The 15,642-nt window shown below is 49.9% G+C and overlaps 1 protein-coding gene across 1 annotated transcript in view; it reads left to right on the top strand.

Moving 5' to 3' along the window:
* The window catches only part of RIN3 (Ras and Rab interactor 3), a 117,510-nt gene extending 106,428 nt beyond the window's left edge, over positions 1 to 11,082 (top strand). Inside the window, exons 9-10 of the mRNA XM_006839562.1 lie at positions 6,874 to 7,037; positions 10,754 to 11,082. Coding sequence (XP_006839625.1) covers positions 6,874 to 7,037; positions 10,754 to 11,065 — 476 coding nt within the window. The 3' untranslated portion in view covers positions 11,066 to 11,082. The remainder of the gene's footprint in view (positions 1 to 6,873; positions 7,038 to 10,753) is intronic.
* Positions 11,083 to 15,642: the final 4,560 nt, after the last annotated feature.

Below are 15,642 nucleotides of genomic sequence, written 5' to 3'. Positions count from 1 at the left end.
ACTCACCCATCATACATACATCAGTCCACTCACCCATCATACACACATCAGTCCACTCACCCATCATACACACATCAGTCCACTCACCCATCATACATACATCCACCAATCCACTCATCCATCTGTCTGCCCACCCACGCATCCATCTAATCATCTGCCAATCTATATCTATGCAACAATTAATTAGTGAGTTCCTACTAGGTGTCTGACCCTATGCCATGTGCTTGGACTATAGTCCAAGGCTAGATAGGGGAGGCCAGCATTTCCGAGCCTCTACCTGCACCTTCACGGGCCCTATGCCTTATCTTCCCCGGCCCTCAGAAGGTGAGCAGAGGCCTCCAGGCAACATTGACCCATTTCTCATGGCATCCCCAGTCGAGAAGGCCTGAGGAGGAAACAGAAGAGAGAGCAGGACAGGAGGACCCCTGAGAGGTACAGCAACCCAGCCAGCTCCTCAGCAGACATCTTCTCTGTGATCTTAGAGCTGCCATCTATGTAACATCAAAAGGTTCTGTTTACATGTCAAAATTACCATAAATAGAATAAGATACAACAGTAAACCAAAGGAAAGGAAGCATTTCCACAGTTAGGAGCACCGAAAATTAACAGCCTTCATATACACACAACCACTCACAATACCCAACCAGATAGGAGCACGAGAATTAACAGCCTTCATGTACACACAGCCACTCACAATAACTCAACCAGATAGGAGCACGAGAATTAACAGCCTTCATATACACACAGCCACTCACAATAACTCAACCAGAAAAGCACCAGGACAAAGGCTACCCACTCATCCACTCAGAAAATACAACAAGTCCCTTCCCCATGGCATTTCCTTCTAGGGCAGGGGGCCAGGGTGTCAGAACTTAAGCACATTGAACAGATAAGCAAGCAAGGGAACATCTCCTGGGATTGCCTGTGGTGAGTGCTTAGGAGAGAGGAGGTGGCTGGTGAGATAGAGACTGGGCAGGAGAGAGGAGGTGGCCAGCAGTGTACAGACAGGGCAGGAGAGAGGAGGTGGCCGGCAGGGTACAGACGGGGCAGGAACTGGTGAGGGGAGGCCCAGCAACTCTGGAGAGCAGGGAAGGCCTAGACACAGAGTGACTACCACCACCTTCTTGTTTTATTTTTTTTCCACTTTTCCATGGCGGGCTTGTGCTGCTGATATAACTGGGTTAGGAGAAGGGAGGTCACAGGGTGGTCATGAAGTCCAAGTGACTGGGAAGGCTGTGGTCAGCGATAGTCAGCCACACCTGACCATGGGGCCTCCTGCCCCATCCTTAGCCGCTGTCCTGGCAGCCGCAGAGGCCTCTGGGCAGTGTCCTCACGGCATGTGTTTGCCCTGCCCCACCATGCCTCTTCCTGTTCCCAGAATCCTATAGGGTTTGGGGAGGGAAGACTGGGGGCTTTCAGGTAGTGGGGCTGCTCTAGTCTAGGTTTCTTTTAAGTATTTTTGAGACAGACCAGAATGCAAATAGGGACACTAATGGCTCAGTGGTAGAGTTCTTACCTTCCATGAGGTGACCCTGGTTCGATTCCCAGCCAGTGCCTCTCATGGGCAGTAACCACCCATCTGTCCATGGAGGCTTGGGCATTGCTGTGATACTAAGCAGATTTTGGTGGAGCTGATGACCCTCAGGGTCTGCAGCTTGAGCAGGGGCTTCAGCCTTCTAAGTCTGGCAGCCAGGGAAGCCCCCTCTCATCGTATCTGGGACCAAGGGCAGAGGGACAGAGCACAAGGATAGGGTGTCCGAGTTCCCGTGTTGTGCCATCCTCTCAGTAGGGTGGCGGTCTCCAGTCCTCCATATCCTCAGCCGCTAAGGTACACATGGAAAGAAGGGTCCTGCCTGAAAGGCAGCATAGAGGCGGCCGGCTGAGCCCCTTTGGAGGCCTGGTCCCTGCCATCCAGACCCTAAGGGGAGAACTAACCCAAAGTGTAGTGGAAAGAGCAGTCTGGGAGCTGGACTGCTTCCAGTTCCTTCCTCTGGCTAGCTGGAGATCTTGGACAAGTCACCGAAGCTTGAAGGGTTGGAAGAGTGAAAGTGTTGGGCTAGATTGGGGCTTTTCAAGGTGGTCCTCGGAGGTAGCAGGCAGGATGAGGGTGAAACTGTGCTCTGGCTGCCTATTCCATTGTCCATGTAAACAATAAGCCTGAAAACCCACACTCCAAGCACACTGGGGCTCTTAGGCACTGTCAGTTGGTTCCACGGGCTGTCATCTGGCAAAGAATCCACTTTCTGTTCAGCAGGTATATTAGGTGTAACAGATGGGGGACTTCCTCTGGGAAGTAGGGAGGGCCTGAACTCTAGGTCATTTTAGCCTCCCTCCCCAATCCTCACCATTGTGAGCAGACACCCATCCATCATGGAAGCACTAACCCACTGCTGTAGAATGGATTCCGACTCTCAGCAACCCCATAGGGCAGCGTAGAACCACTCCATAGGGTTTCCAACACTGTAAATCTTTATGGACACAAACAGACGCATATGTTCTTTCATAGAGTAACTGGTGAGTTTGTGCTGCTGACCTGCAGTTAGCATTCCAGTACTTCATCCACTGCACCACTAGGGCACAGAATCTTGCCGCAGACAACTCAAAATTCCAGAGCTCCCCCAGAAGGGTCCTCCTGGCCTCCTTGCCCATGCACCCCTCTCCCAGGCCGTCTGACAGTGTACCAGGGACAGTGGTGGTGTGCCTTGGAGTCATGGTGTTAGCGAAACTTGTACAGGGTTTCTGAGGTTGTACATCTTTACGGGAGCAGAAAGCCTCATCTTTCGCCCACAGAACGGCTGGTATTTTCAAACTGCTGACCTTGAGGTTAGCAACCCGACTCATAACCTCTATACTACCAGGGGCAGTGGCTTTTTTCAATGCATAATAAATACCCTCTCACCAAAGAAAACAGGCTTCAAAAGTCACAGTAGGATCACCTGCCACCTAGTGGTCTTGGCCAGTATTGTTTTTGTTGTTGTAGTGCCATGGAGTCAGTTTCAACCCACAGCGACCTTGTACCGGGTTTCCGAGGCTATAAATCTTTACGGGAGCAGAATGCCTCATCTTTCTCCCACGGAACGGCTGGTAGTTTCAAACTGCTGACCTTAAGGTTTGCATCCTGATTTGTAATCAGTTGCATAACCCTAAATCAAAGGAAAACCAGCTGAAAGTGTCCCACATTGTAAAAGCAGACCTTTCTGGAAAGGCAAGGTTTGAGCAAGCCTCAGAGATGGGCAGGATCTGGAGTTCCCGCTCTTCATCCTAGAGACTAAGACAGCACCGGAACATCTCCCGTAAGTCCCCTCAAGGACTGACACGTTACTAAGCACTTACATGTCTCATTTATTTGTCACAACAACCTTATGAGGTTTGTAGATGCAGAAATGAAGACATAAAGAAGACAGTAATGCTCGCGAGATCACAGAGCAAAGCTGGGACCTCGGCCCTGCTTTACAACCCCGAATCAGAAAGTTCTCGGTCATCATACTGTCCTGAGCACACCGCTATCGGAGACAGAATCGAGGGGTGCCAAGGGCTCTAGGCAGTGAGGGCTGGAAGTATCAGCAAGGCTTCCCGGCAGACATGGGCTCTGAGCCCAACTATACAAGGAGACATGTGAATTCTTATCCCTGAGGAGGGTCACCAAGCCGAGTTCTGTGTTGGCCCTGACATGCTTATTTTACAGTGTCTGCCTCTGTCCTACCAAATAAACAGCCAAATCCATTGCTGTCAACTCGATCCCAACTCACAGCGACCCCTATAGGGCAGAGTGGAACTGCACTGTAGAGCTTCCAAAGCTAAAAGTCTTTATGGAAGCTGACTGCCGGAGCTTTCTCCTGAGAAGCGGCTGGTGGGTTTGGCCTTTCGGTTAGCAGCCCAGTGCTTAACCCACTGTGCCATTAAGGCATTCCTCTCTATCCGAAAGCCCAAAACCAAACTGCCACCATTGAGGCCATTCTAATGCATAGCAGCCCCAAGTGACAGAGGAGACTAGAACTGTCCCACTGGGATTTCTAGGCTGTCATCTTTATAGGAGCACGTGGCCTGGGTTCCATCTGCCCACCTCTGCTTAGCAGCTGAGAACTTAACAGTTATGTCACATGAGCGCCTTTTTAACAAAGTTGTGTAGTACCACCAAGTCAGCTCCAACTCATCGAGACCCCGTGTAGGGTTTCCTAAGCTCTTAAATCTGTGGAAGCAGAGAAGCTGTTTCACCTGTGGAGTAGCTGGTGGGCTCGAACTGCAGACCTTGTAGTTCACAGTCCAGTGCTTATTGTATGAAGCCACTGCACTCTCTTAACAAGGTTAATGCTTCTAAAACAAAAAATTCTTTTTTTTTTTTTTTTGCCAATTCAAGTGTGATTTTTTTCCCATCACCATTAACCCTTTTTCCCCTCCCTCTTGCCTCTGGTAACCACTGTAAACTTTGATGTCAATATATTTTCCTTTTTTTGTCTTTTTATGTAAGTGACATCATATAGTATGTGTCCTTTTGTGATTGGCTTATTTCACTGACTGTACTGCCTTCAAGCTCCATCCATACTGTACCATGTATCAAGACTTCATGTCTCCTACTGGCTGAGTTGTATTCCATTGTATGTATGTTTGTTCCTCATTTTGTTTATCCATTCATCTCCTTTGATGGGCGTGTAGGTTATTTCCACCTCTTGGCTATTTTGAATGATACTGTGATGAACATTGGCATACAAGTTTCTTTATGGCCTCAGCTTTCATGTCTTCTGGGTGTATTCCTAAGAGTAGAATTGCTGGGTCACATGGCAGTTTCGGACAACTAGTGTAGTGCTGTAGGATCAGCACTGGACTGTGAACCACAAGGTGGGCAGTCCAAACTCACCAGCTGCTCCTAGGAAACCTTACACAGTGTTGCTATGAGTCAGAGTCGATTCAATGACACTTAACAATGTGGCGGTTCCTATTTTTAGTTTTCTGGGGACCCTCCACACAGTTTTCCATTTTGAATTCTCACCAGAGATGGATGAGTACTCGTTCCTTCACATCTTCACCAACATTTATTATTTTCTGTTACTTTTATCTTAGCCATCCTGTTGTTGTTGTTGTTAGTGCCATTGAGTCAGTTCCAACTCAGAAACAGCCTGCATAGGGTTTCCAAGGTGCAGCTAGTGGGTTTGAACCATCAACCTTGAGGTTGGTAATCCAGTGATTATTCTACAGCACTACACCAGCACTCCTTAGCCATCCTAGTTGATGGTGGTGGTGTTCAGTGCCGTCGAGTAGCTTCCAACTCATAGTGACCCTGTATAGGGTTTCTGAGGAGCGGCTGATGAGTTTGAACCCTCTGATTGTGGTTTTCATTTGCAGCTCTCTGACTATTAATGATGATGATTAATGATGATGAGTATCTTTACATATGTGGCCATCTGAATGTCCTCTTTGGTGAAATGTCTATTCAAGTCCTTTGCCCATTTTACAACTGGGTTGTTTGTCTTTTTGTTGTTAGGTTGTTGGCAAAGGCAACTCAAAAAGTCTTTCTGCTAGGGTTCTAGTTAGTACAAGCATAGCTTTTTCTCAAACAAAATGTGTTTCAGCATGTCTCTGTGATCCGTGGGTGGCTGCAGACAAGTTCTCTCAGGAACACACTTGTCTTGGTCGTTTGCCTTCAGTGACAGTGTAGCATAAAACTTGACCATTAGGTTGGTTTGAACCACAAGGTTAGAGGCTCAAACTCACCAGCCGTCCCTTGGGAACCCTATGCGTCAGAACCGACTCCATGGCACTTAACAATAAGGTGGATGGAGTAAATTTTCCCAACAAAATGCTCGTAGGACAACCCTCGCTGACCTTGAACAGGTATATCGTAATAATGGGTGGGGGGGTGGATTCCTTGACTCAACTTTCCTGGCCCTTTTCTCACCAATGCAATTTTCAGTTTTCATAAACTTCCTAAGACCCCATGATCATACTAGGTTCTTTGAGAACATCTTTTAAAATAACCTCTTTAGTGTCCCCAAAATCAGTCACCACATAACCTTCTGAGTTGACCTCTATGCCTTGAATTTAACTAGCCAGCAGATGTCCTCAGAAGCCACAGTTTGTATTGGCCTCTCCCAGTGTGGCTCTGGAGGATAAACAGTAAACTGCTAACCACAAGGTTGGCAGTTCAAGCCCACGAACTGCAGCATGGAAGATATACAGTCTCAGAAACCGTAAGCAGTTGTACTCTGTTCTTTAAAGTCACTATGATTTGGAACCAACCTGATTACAGTGACTTGCCTTTGATTAAGTACAAGTGTATTTCTGAGAGAACTTGTCTGCAGTCATCCACTGATCCCAAAGACATGTTAAAACACATTTTGTTTAGAATAAATCTGTGCATTTATGAACTGGAACCTTGGGAGCAACACTTTTTGACCTACAAGCCTGCGGTGAGAAGTCTCCTGCCCAACCCTATTTCCCACCCACTTCCTGGCCCAGCCTGAAGGCCCTTCCAGAGAATGTCTGTGTGCAAAGTTACATCACTTCAAAATGAAGAGTTCCATCCGAATAGGGAATTAATAGAAAGTTGCGACTGTTCAGGAAGTTCATGAGGTGTGGAGTAGGCAGGGGGTAGAAGTTCAAGGGGGAGGAGCTGCACTTGGAGGTGGTAGGCGGGACCTAGGTGGGTGGGAACTGTTGCAGTGGGCGGAGCAAAGGTTGGGTAGCGATTGTAAGCAGTGGATAGGGCAGCAAAGGGTGGGGCCCAAGTGGAGGGAACCTGGAGGTGGTGAAGGGGCCAGTAGTGGCTCTGGCATGAGGGAGAAATGCCAAGTGGGAGATGCCAGCTTGCACCACGGTCCCCCTCTGGGCTTGGGACGAGGTGGTGCCGGCTCAGTCTCCACACCCTTGTCCCTGCAGGTTCCTACTATTTGACGACCACATACGGGGCCTTGGAGCACATCAAAAACTACGACAAGATCACAGTGACTCGGCAGCTGAGCGTGGAGGTGCAGGACTCCATTCACCGCTGGGAGCGCCGGCGCACGCTCAACAAGGCGCGCGCCTCCCGCTCCTCCGTGCAGGTGACGCAGGGGACGGAGGGAGGACCAGACGCTGTCCCCAAAACTGCCTGTCCGTGACTCCGGAGCTATTACACTTGGTCCACTGACCCTGCCCTCGGAGCAGGGATTTTTACCCCTTTACTTCCACCCCCGGGAGGAAGGGACGCGCGCGCACACACACACACAGTGCCTGCAGTCCAGTGTCTGTTTCCCGGAGCTTTGGGGGCTGGGAAGGTACAGTAGGCATGCACTCTAGTTGGACAGACGACATGGATGTAGGAGGAATATGGAGACAAGTCATCCCAGTCCATCCTCCCCAATCTCTCTGTACCAGTTGTCATGAACTCTCTCAGGCAACTCATGGTGACTCTGGGCATCAGAGTAGAACTGCTCCATAGGCTTTCAGTGGTTTCTTTTTCAGACGCAGATCACCAGGACTTTCTTCTGAGGAACATCTGGGTGGGATCAAAACTCCAACCTTTCCATTAGCACTCCAGCATGTTGGGTTAATTCTTTGCACCAACCAGGAACACCCATCTCTCTATACATTCTTGGTATTCAAGCCATTCTTGGCCAGCCTCCCACCTTCTCCTCCATTCCCATCATCTCATACACCCCCAGGTGCCTTAAACATGCTGACCTCAGCGCCCCTAGCCTCGGCTCTGGCAGTTCGCTGCTGCCCATCCTTCCCAACAACTCAGTTCCTCCACAGCCCCTCCTTGGGAAAGCCTTCCCTGACCCCCGTGGGTTGCGTTCTACGTGCTTCTCTGGGCTCCATGCTGCTACGTGTCCCACCATACAGGCGTCACACTACATTGTAAAGTCAGGGAGGGCAGGCCCATGTCTCTCGTGTCATGACCCAGGGCAGGGAGCACACCTGGAGTAGCCAGTTGTGTGTTCCACTCCTGGCTTCCAACATAGCCCTTCTGTAATGGGCAGAGCCCAGGCCTACTGGAGCAAAGAGACCCCTGTCTGTATTAGCTTGCTGTGTGACCCTGAACAAGTGCTCTGCCCTCTCTAGGCCTTGTCCTAATCAGCACAGTGAGAACCAAATGATCTCCGCCTCTGAGGTGCAGGTTCTAAGCTACGAAGCTGATCCACATCCCCCACCAATGAATGGCATCTTGATCAATGTGTAGTAGCTGACTTGAGAGAGAGACGAAAAAGTCGGGGTTGATTTCCATGATATAAATAACTCCCATCATCGTTGTTGTTGTAAGGTGCTATCGAGTCAGTACCGACTCATAGTGAGATGGATCTGTTGATTCTTTTGGCAGCCCATGGCACTTTCAATATTCTCCTCCAACACCGTAACTTAAAAGCATCAATTCTTCTATGATCTTCCTTATTCACTGTCCAGCTTTCGCATGCATATGAGGTTATTGAAAATACCATGGCTTGGGTCAGGCACACCTTAGTCCTCAAGCTGACATCTTTGCTCTTCAACACTTTAAAATAGTCTTGTGCAGCAGATTTGCCTAATGCAATACGTTGTCTGATCTCTTGACTACTGCTTCCATGAGTGTTGATAGTTGATCCAAGAAGAATGAAGTCCTTGACAACTTCAATCTTTTCTCCATTGATAAGAATGTTGTTTATTGGTCCAGTGGTGAGGATTTTTGTTTTCTTGACATTGAGATGTAATCCATAGTGAAGGCTGTGCTCTTTGATCTTCATCAGTAAATGTTTTTAAGTCTCCTTCACTTTCTGCAAGCAAGGTTGTATTGCTCAAGTGCAAACCATTTCTGCCACCAGGAACCTGAAAGGGCCCTTAACCCATTGTTACTGATGATTCGTAGCAGTCCTAGATGGTGGACTAGATCACTAGGACTTTACTCCAGTGGGGCAGCAGCTGGGTTCGAACCTCTGACCTTTCAGTTAGCAGGTGAGCACTTACCCGCTTCACCACTAGGGCTTGTTGTTGTTGTTGTTGTTAAGTGCCATCAAGTAGATTCCAACTCTTAGTGACCCTGTATAGTGTTCCCTAGGAGACGCTGGTGACTTTGCTGACTTTGTGATTCAAACCAACCTTGCAGTCCAGTGCTTATCCTACAGTGCCATGCCAGAGCTCCATGGGCTCCTTAAAGAACTCCTTTTAAAATATATTTTTAATTGATATTGTTGTTGTGAAGTGCCGTCGAGTCAGTTCCAACCCATAGCGACCCTGTATAGGGTTTCTGAGGAGCAGCTGGTGAGCTTGAACTGCCAACCTTGAAGTTCAAACAGCTTTGCAGTCTGGCGCATTAACCCACAGTGCCACACTAGAACTCCTTAATTGATATATATGTATACATATCCATTGTTCTGGATTTCAGAGTAGAACTGCCCCATAGGGTTTCCTGTTGGCACTGTGGGCTAAGTATTGGGCTGCTAACCACAAAATCTGCAGTTTAAACCCACCAGCCACTCTGGGAAAGGTTTACAGTTCTAAGGAGTCTGAAGGAGCAGTTCTCCTCTGTCCTCCGGGGTCACTAGGATGTAGGGTACTACGAGTCAGGAGTGGATAGCATCAGGCTTAGTGGGTAATCCCTATGTAGCATGGTGAATTTGAACCACCGACCTTTCCGTTAGCAGCCACTCTACCACCAGGACTCCTTAAAGAGCCCTCAGGAAGTCTATAAGGGGCTCAGGAAAGCACCAAAGTAGCTAAATCCTCTGCCATCGAGTTGATTCCAAATCCTAGCCGCCCTGGATGGAGTTTCTTAGTCTATAAATCTTTACAAGAGCAAACAGCCTTATCTTTCCCTCAAGAATCAGCTGGTGGGTTTGAACTACCGATCTTTTGGCCCAGTGCTTATCCAACAGTGCCATCAGGGTTCCTACGGAAAGCACAGGCAGCCATTAAGACCCACAGAGGGAGTGGGTCTACTCAGATACTCACCAGCTGTGAACCTTGCTATTCTCACTCCTTCCACAAGGGGGCAGCCCTGCACACCGTTTCCTACCTGCCCAAGGGTGGTTGGGGAAAGGGAAAGGCTGTGTTCCAGACTGTTCTTATATGCATTTTCACAACCCCGACATAGGACTGATGTTACTCCAGTTTACAATTGAGGAAATGGAGGCTCAGAGAGATCAAGTAAGTGACAGCAGATTCAAAGCCAGGCATATCAAGGAACATCCTCCCTCCCAGAGCTACAGGAGGAAGGGACCAGTGTGTACTGTGCTCCAGCCCCCGGACCTCCCCTCACCCAGGCCCTCCTTGCTTGTGTGGGGCCCCACTCCACTGTCCTAAAGCCCCCATCTTTCCTGCTGGGCTCCTGTCCCTCAACCTACCACAAAGCCTTCCCTTCTGACTACCCCACTTTCCTGCTCCTCCTCTGGCCCCAAAGTGGCTGAAGTGTCCCGCCTGCTTTGCAGCCCCCACTGAAGGTGGGGTGCTCTGGGGTAGGGTCTGCACCTCCTATTTTATTCACTCGGCATTGCACCTGGAGCCCAGGGGGTTCAGTGAGGAAGAGAGAAGGACCGGAATGGATGACTAGACTGACCAGCAGGGGAGCCTGTCTTCAGAGCAAAGACTCAGAGACAATCCTGAATCCCCCACAATGCTCAGCCCCATTGAGAGCTCAGAGAGGGGGGTGGTCACACCGCAGGTGTAGGCACAGAGAGAGGAAGAGGACACAAGTGTCCCGACTCTGGTACAGGCTCTGCTCCCTGGTCCAAGCTTCCACAGGGGTGGGGTGAGATGGGATGTCCGCTTGACCCCAGGGCTGACCGCAGTCCCTCCATCTGTCCTGCAGGACTTCATCTGTGTGTCATACCTGGAACCTGAGAATCAGTCACGAACACTGGCATCGCGGGCAGACACGCTGGCCCATGCACTGTGCGAACAGTGCGCTGAGAAGTTCGAGGTGGCGCAGCCCAAGGACCACCGGCTCTTCGTGCTGGTGGATGGGCGCTGCTTCCAGCTGGCGGACGATGCGCTGCCCCACTACATCAAGGGCTACCTGCTACGAAGTGAACCCAAGCTCGATTTCCACTTTGTGTACCGGCCCCTGGACAGCGGTGGGGGCCCACCCTACCTTATTGTGCGAGAACCCAACTTCCTGTGAAAGCCCCTTCCAGTGGCAGTAGTTACAAAGACTGACCATGGGTAGAGGAATGCCCAAGCTGGGCTTGCCCTCGCTCACCCCCAAGTCACCCACAGCTATGCTCACTCACACATTCATAAGTCCCAACCTCTGATCACTCTTTCACACCAGTGCAAAGTTGGGCACACAGACACATACTCCCAGCAGGGCAGACCACATGTTACACAAACACACATGTTACACAAGCACACGTTACACAAACACACATGTTACACAAACACACAGCCCACTGAGTGTGCCTAGCCCGACCTCCCAGGATGGTTGTGAAAATTAAATGAAACAGCAGCCAAAGGTGCTTCCTGAGGGAGAATCATAGCCCTGGGAGACCCAGGCCAATTTCTCCACTAGCCAAAAAGAGAAACTGAGACCCAGAGAAGAAAGGGAGTTTCCAACCAGTGCAACCAACAGCCCACACTGCCCCCTGCTCACACATGGTCCCTCTGCCACCTCCATGCCCAGCCTGATCTTCAGTCTTCTCAGGACTGGCCACAGCTGTGCCTTCCATGCTGGAGCTGGAGCGTGTACAGTTATCAGGGAGTGTGTTGGAGAGACAGCCCCCTCCCTGCATGGAGCCTGCCTTCTGCTACCAGCGCCCAGTTCTCTCATAGTCCTGAGCCCCCAAGAGCAGCCAGCACACACCAGGGGTCCCAAGCAAGGTCAGCTCCCCAGAGGCATGGGCTGCAGGAGAGCCCTGAGACAGTCTGTCCCCTGCAAACAAGCCAGGAGGCACCATGGGATTGTTTAATAAAAGCCCTTTTGGAAATGACATCTCCGTTCTTGAGTGGGCTGCAGCTCATTCCTAGGTGGGGTTCAGAAAGGCCCTCCTGCCCCGCCAAGCTGGTCCTCTGAAAGCCTGCACTGGTTTGGGGGCCCCAGTCAGTTCTTGGGGGCACTGACTCCATTTGCCTTGTAACCCAGTTATCTTCTGTATCCCACCATCCTGGATTCTGTCATTTTCATCCCAGAAGGACCTCTCACCTGAGCACCAGAGCTACTCAGAGTGCTGGCCATCTGCAAGGCCCTGTCCCCGGGAGATGGGACAGTGCAAATGTATCTTGCATTCATCTTAATCCTTCCCAGGGCCCCTGATAGTGGTGTTTATGGATGGAGACATCAAGGCAAAAAGGTGTCCTGGCTTACCCAATGTCCCACAGCTGGTAGGAGGTCAAGCAGAGTTTGAACCTGGGATGGGCTGGCCTTGGGGCTCTCTTAACCTGTCTCAGATGGAGGGTCCCGGTCCTGGTGGACCTAGGGGCCCAGAGTAAAAACCAGAGCAAAGAGTTGGAGTCAGAGTCATGTGTGTGTCCAAGGGGGTCAGGACACACATATGAACAAATGGTGTTTGTCCCCTCCTTCCCTGTCCCAGGTTGGGGCTGAAGAGCTAGGCTGGGAGAAACCGTCCAGGGTTTCCACAGAGAGCTGGGGCAGCCCTGGTCCTCTCAGCCCCACGGTCACCCCCAGCAGGTGAGTATAAGATACTGTCCATCCCCACGAGTACCAAACCAGCCCTTAGTGTGGTCTCTGAGTGGGCCCACATTAGGAGCAAGTTTCTGCTAAAGGAACAGAACCAGTCTGCTGGTGCCACGTGCAGAGAAAAGAGGGGGGTCCTTGGAGGGAAGAGGGTCGAGAGATGAGGGGGCTCTGCGTGCAGCGTGGACACCCACCCATCCCCAACACACATGCACAGACTAGTCTATTGGTCCCCAGCTGCCCTGAGTCCACATCTAGAACATTGGTAGGTGCGGTTGCTAGCTGGACTTTAGCACTGGCTGCCTCCTGTGCGTCAGAGTCACGGGGGTTGGGGACAGAGGGCAGGCACAGCTATAGCAGGAACAAACCCTCCCTCTTCCCAGGACTTCGAGGAAAGTGCTGAGTCACAGCGGTAGCTTTCCTTCTGGGAAGGCGCTCTGGAAATGGAGGTCACAGCCCACGCAAGCCCTAAGCCAGGAGGGAACTCAGAAAGCCAGCCAGCTCCAGCCAGGATGAGCTGGTTCTCAGCAAGCCACTGCCTCTCGCTTCCTCAGTTTCCCTGATTGTCCAGGCTTGCTGCAGGTTCCTGGGGTGGGGGTGGGGACACCAGAAAGGGAAATAAATTCAGGCCTATGGCATTGCTCATGGAGGTAGTTCCAGAATCCCACGGAGCATTCTGACCCCGTTTGTCAAACTCTGCACCCTGGCGTGAGACTGTGTTCACCCAGAAACACTGTATGGCCCAGACTGGATCCAGGAAAACTCAAATTGAGGGGTAACTGAACCAGGGGGGTGTTTTTAGTGGCCAGGGGGTGGGGCAGAGTGGGACCTGGGGTTGTGGGGAGCCAGATGCCCTGCTTGGGGACAGGCTTGGAGGATGGAACAGAAGGGGTTGGAGGACCCCTGAAGGATTGTGGGAGACAACGCACCATGACTTTCTAGAGAAGCTACAAGATTGAGAAGACTAAAGCACAGCTGCTGGTCTCTCCCTGTCCAGAGCAAAGAAGAGTGAGGAAATTAAAGACTTATGGAAACAACTCATCCCCAGGATTAATGGGCTGTGTGCACCCCAGGCTCTACTACCCTGAGGCCAGAAGAACTAGACATGCCCAGCTACCATCACTGACCACTCTGAAAGGGGTCACAATAGGAGGTCCTGGAGAGAGTGGTTGAAAAATATGAAACAAAACTCAAAATCATAAAAAAAAGACCAAACTTCAGAACCCCCAGACTATGGTCTTAAGTCACCCTTCCAGCCTAGAACTGAATTCACCCCGAGCCTCAGTGAGGAAGAGAGCAGGAGGACCAGAGTAAACGAATGGATGACAAGATAGGAAAGAAACACAAATGGAAATGGAAAACAGGAAGGAAGGGGGAAGAAGGCTGTGTATGAATTGTTGAATGAAAACCAATTTGCTCTGTAAACTTTCACCGGAATCACAATAAAAACCTAAAAGAATAGAAAGACTTGAAAAAAGGCATGGACAACTTTTGATCCATATAGTATATGGAGTCCTGGTGTGGCACTGTAGGGTAAGCACTGGACTGCTAACCACAAGGTCAATGGTTCAAACCTACCAGTTGCTCCTTGGAAAGCCTATACAGGGTCCCTATGAGTCAGAACTGACTCCACAGCACTTATCAATAACAACATGGAGTCCTGGTATGGCGCTATACGGTAAGCATTGGACTGCCAACCACAAGGTCGGTGTTTCAAAACCACTAGCCTTTCCTCGGAAACCCAATAGAGGGTGGCTATGAGTCAGAGGTGGCTCCTCAGCATTTAACAACATCATTGTAGGGCTGTTTCAATAGCAAATAGACTTGGAAACTAGAGGCAGGTTTTCTCTAGACCAGGATAACAGAGGAAGACAATGTCTCACTCCAGGGGGAAGGAGTGGGTGGGACTGCTGAGAGCCGCAGGGTTTTCATTGGCTGATTCTTAGACGTGGATCGCCAGACCTTTCTTAGTGATCACATGGATGTACTGACCTAAACAAAACAGTGTTGGTTTAGTCATTGTTGTTAAGTGCTGTCAAGTCGGTTCCGACCCATAGCGATGCTGTATAGGGTTTCCAAGGACTGGTGAGCTTGAACCACTGACCTTATAGTTCAAGTGACTTTGCAGTCCGGTGCATCAGCCCACAGCGCTATACCAGGACACCAGATTTAGTCATTATTCTCAAGAATGAGGACCCTGCAAATGAAGTTGGTTTAAAAATTAGCCCAGATGACCTCATGGTCATAGAAGGAGAACAGGATGCACTTAAGCCCACCCAGAGAGTTATCTCAGAACTAAGCTGAGACCCTAAAGGTGGAATGTTTCAGGGGGTTTTTGCTTTATTGCTTCTTTTTCCCTAAAGGTTGGATGTTTGAGGAAGTTTAATGTTTTATTATTTCTTTTTCCAAAGAATGCTATCCTGATGTTAAAATAAGTTACATCCAAATGCAACTTACTTTATATAATGTGCCTGTCCTTGGTGAAGGACAGGACAGTTTTGAGAGATTATTCTCCTGTCCTCCAGACTGCTGACTTTCTGTTAATAAAGCGTGGACTGGATCACTTCCCATCTCTGTAACTGACTACATACAGTGACAGGTGGCAAATCCTCAGTTTGGTTTGGCGACACTTTTCCCTCTTAGCCTGCTCAGTATCATGTTGTTGTTGTGAAGTGCCCTTGAGTCGGTTACAACTCATAGCAAACCTGTACAGGGTTTCCAAGGAGCAGCTGGTGAGTTTGAAGTCGACCTTGCAGGTCAAACAGACCTTGCGGTCCAGTGCATTATCCCACAAGATCGCACAAGTACACGGGGCCATTGGCTGGGAATCAAACCTAGGAGAATGCTACCACTGAACCATCCTTTTAAAATGTTGTGGTCTCCTACACTTGGGGTTCCTCAGCCTCCCCAGGTCCTGCCTCTGCATCACCCCAGGGGACTTGACAGGTATAATAAAAAGTCATACAGTGGGTGACTTTGAAGAGCAACAATTCGTTTTCTCATGGTTCTGGAGACTGAATCTAAATTCAGGGCTCGGTCCAGAGAAGAGCCTTCAGTCTCTGCACCCT

Source organism: Chrysochloris asiatica, unplaced genomic scaffold (genome assembly GCF_000296735.1).
Source record: "Chrysochloris asiatica unplaced genomic scaffold, ChrAsi1.0 scaffold00025, whole genome shotgun sequence".
Taxonomy (NCBI): domain Eukaryota; kingdom Metazoa; phylum Chordata; class Mammalia; order Afrosoricida; family Chrysochloridae; genus Chrysochloris; species Chrysochloris asiatica.
The sequence above is the reverse complement of the archived record's forward strand: the minus strand, read 5'-3'. Positions and strand labels throughout refer to the sequence as shown.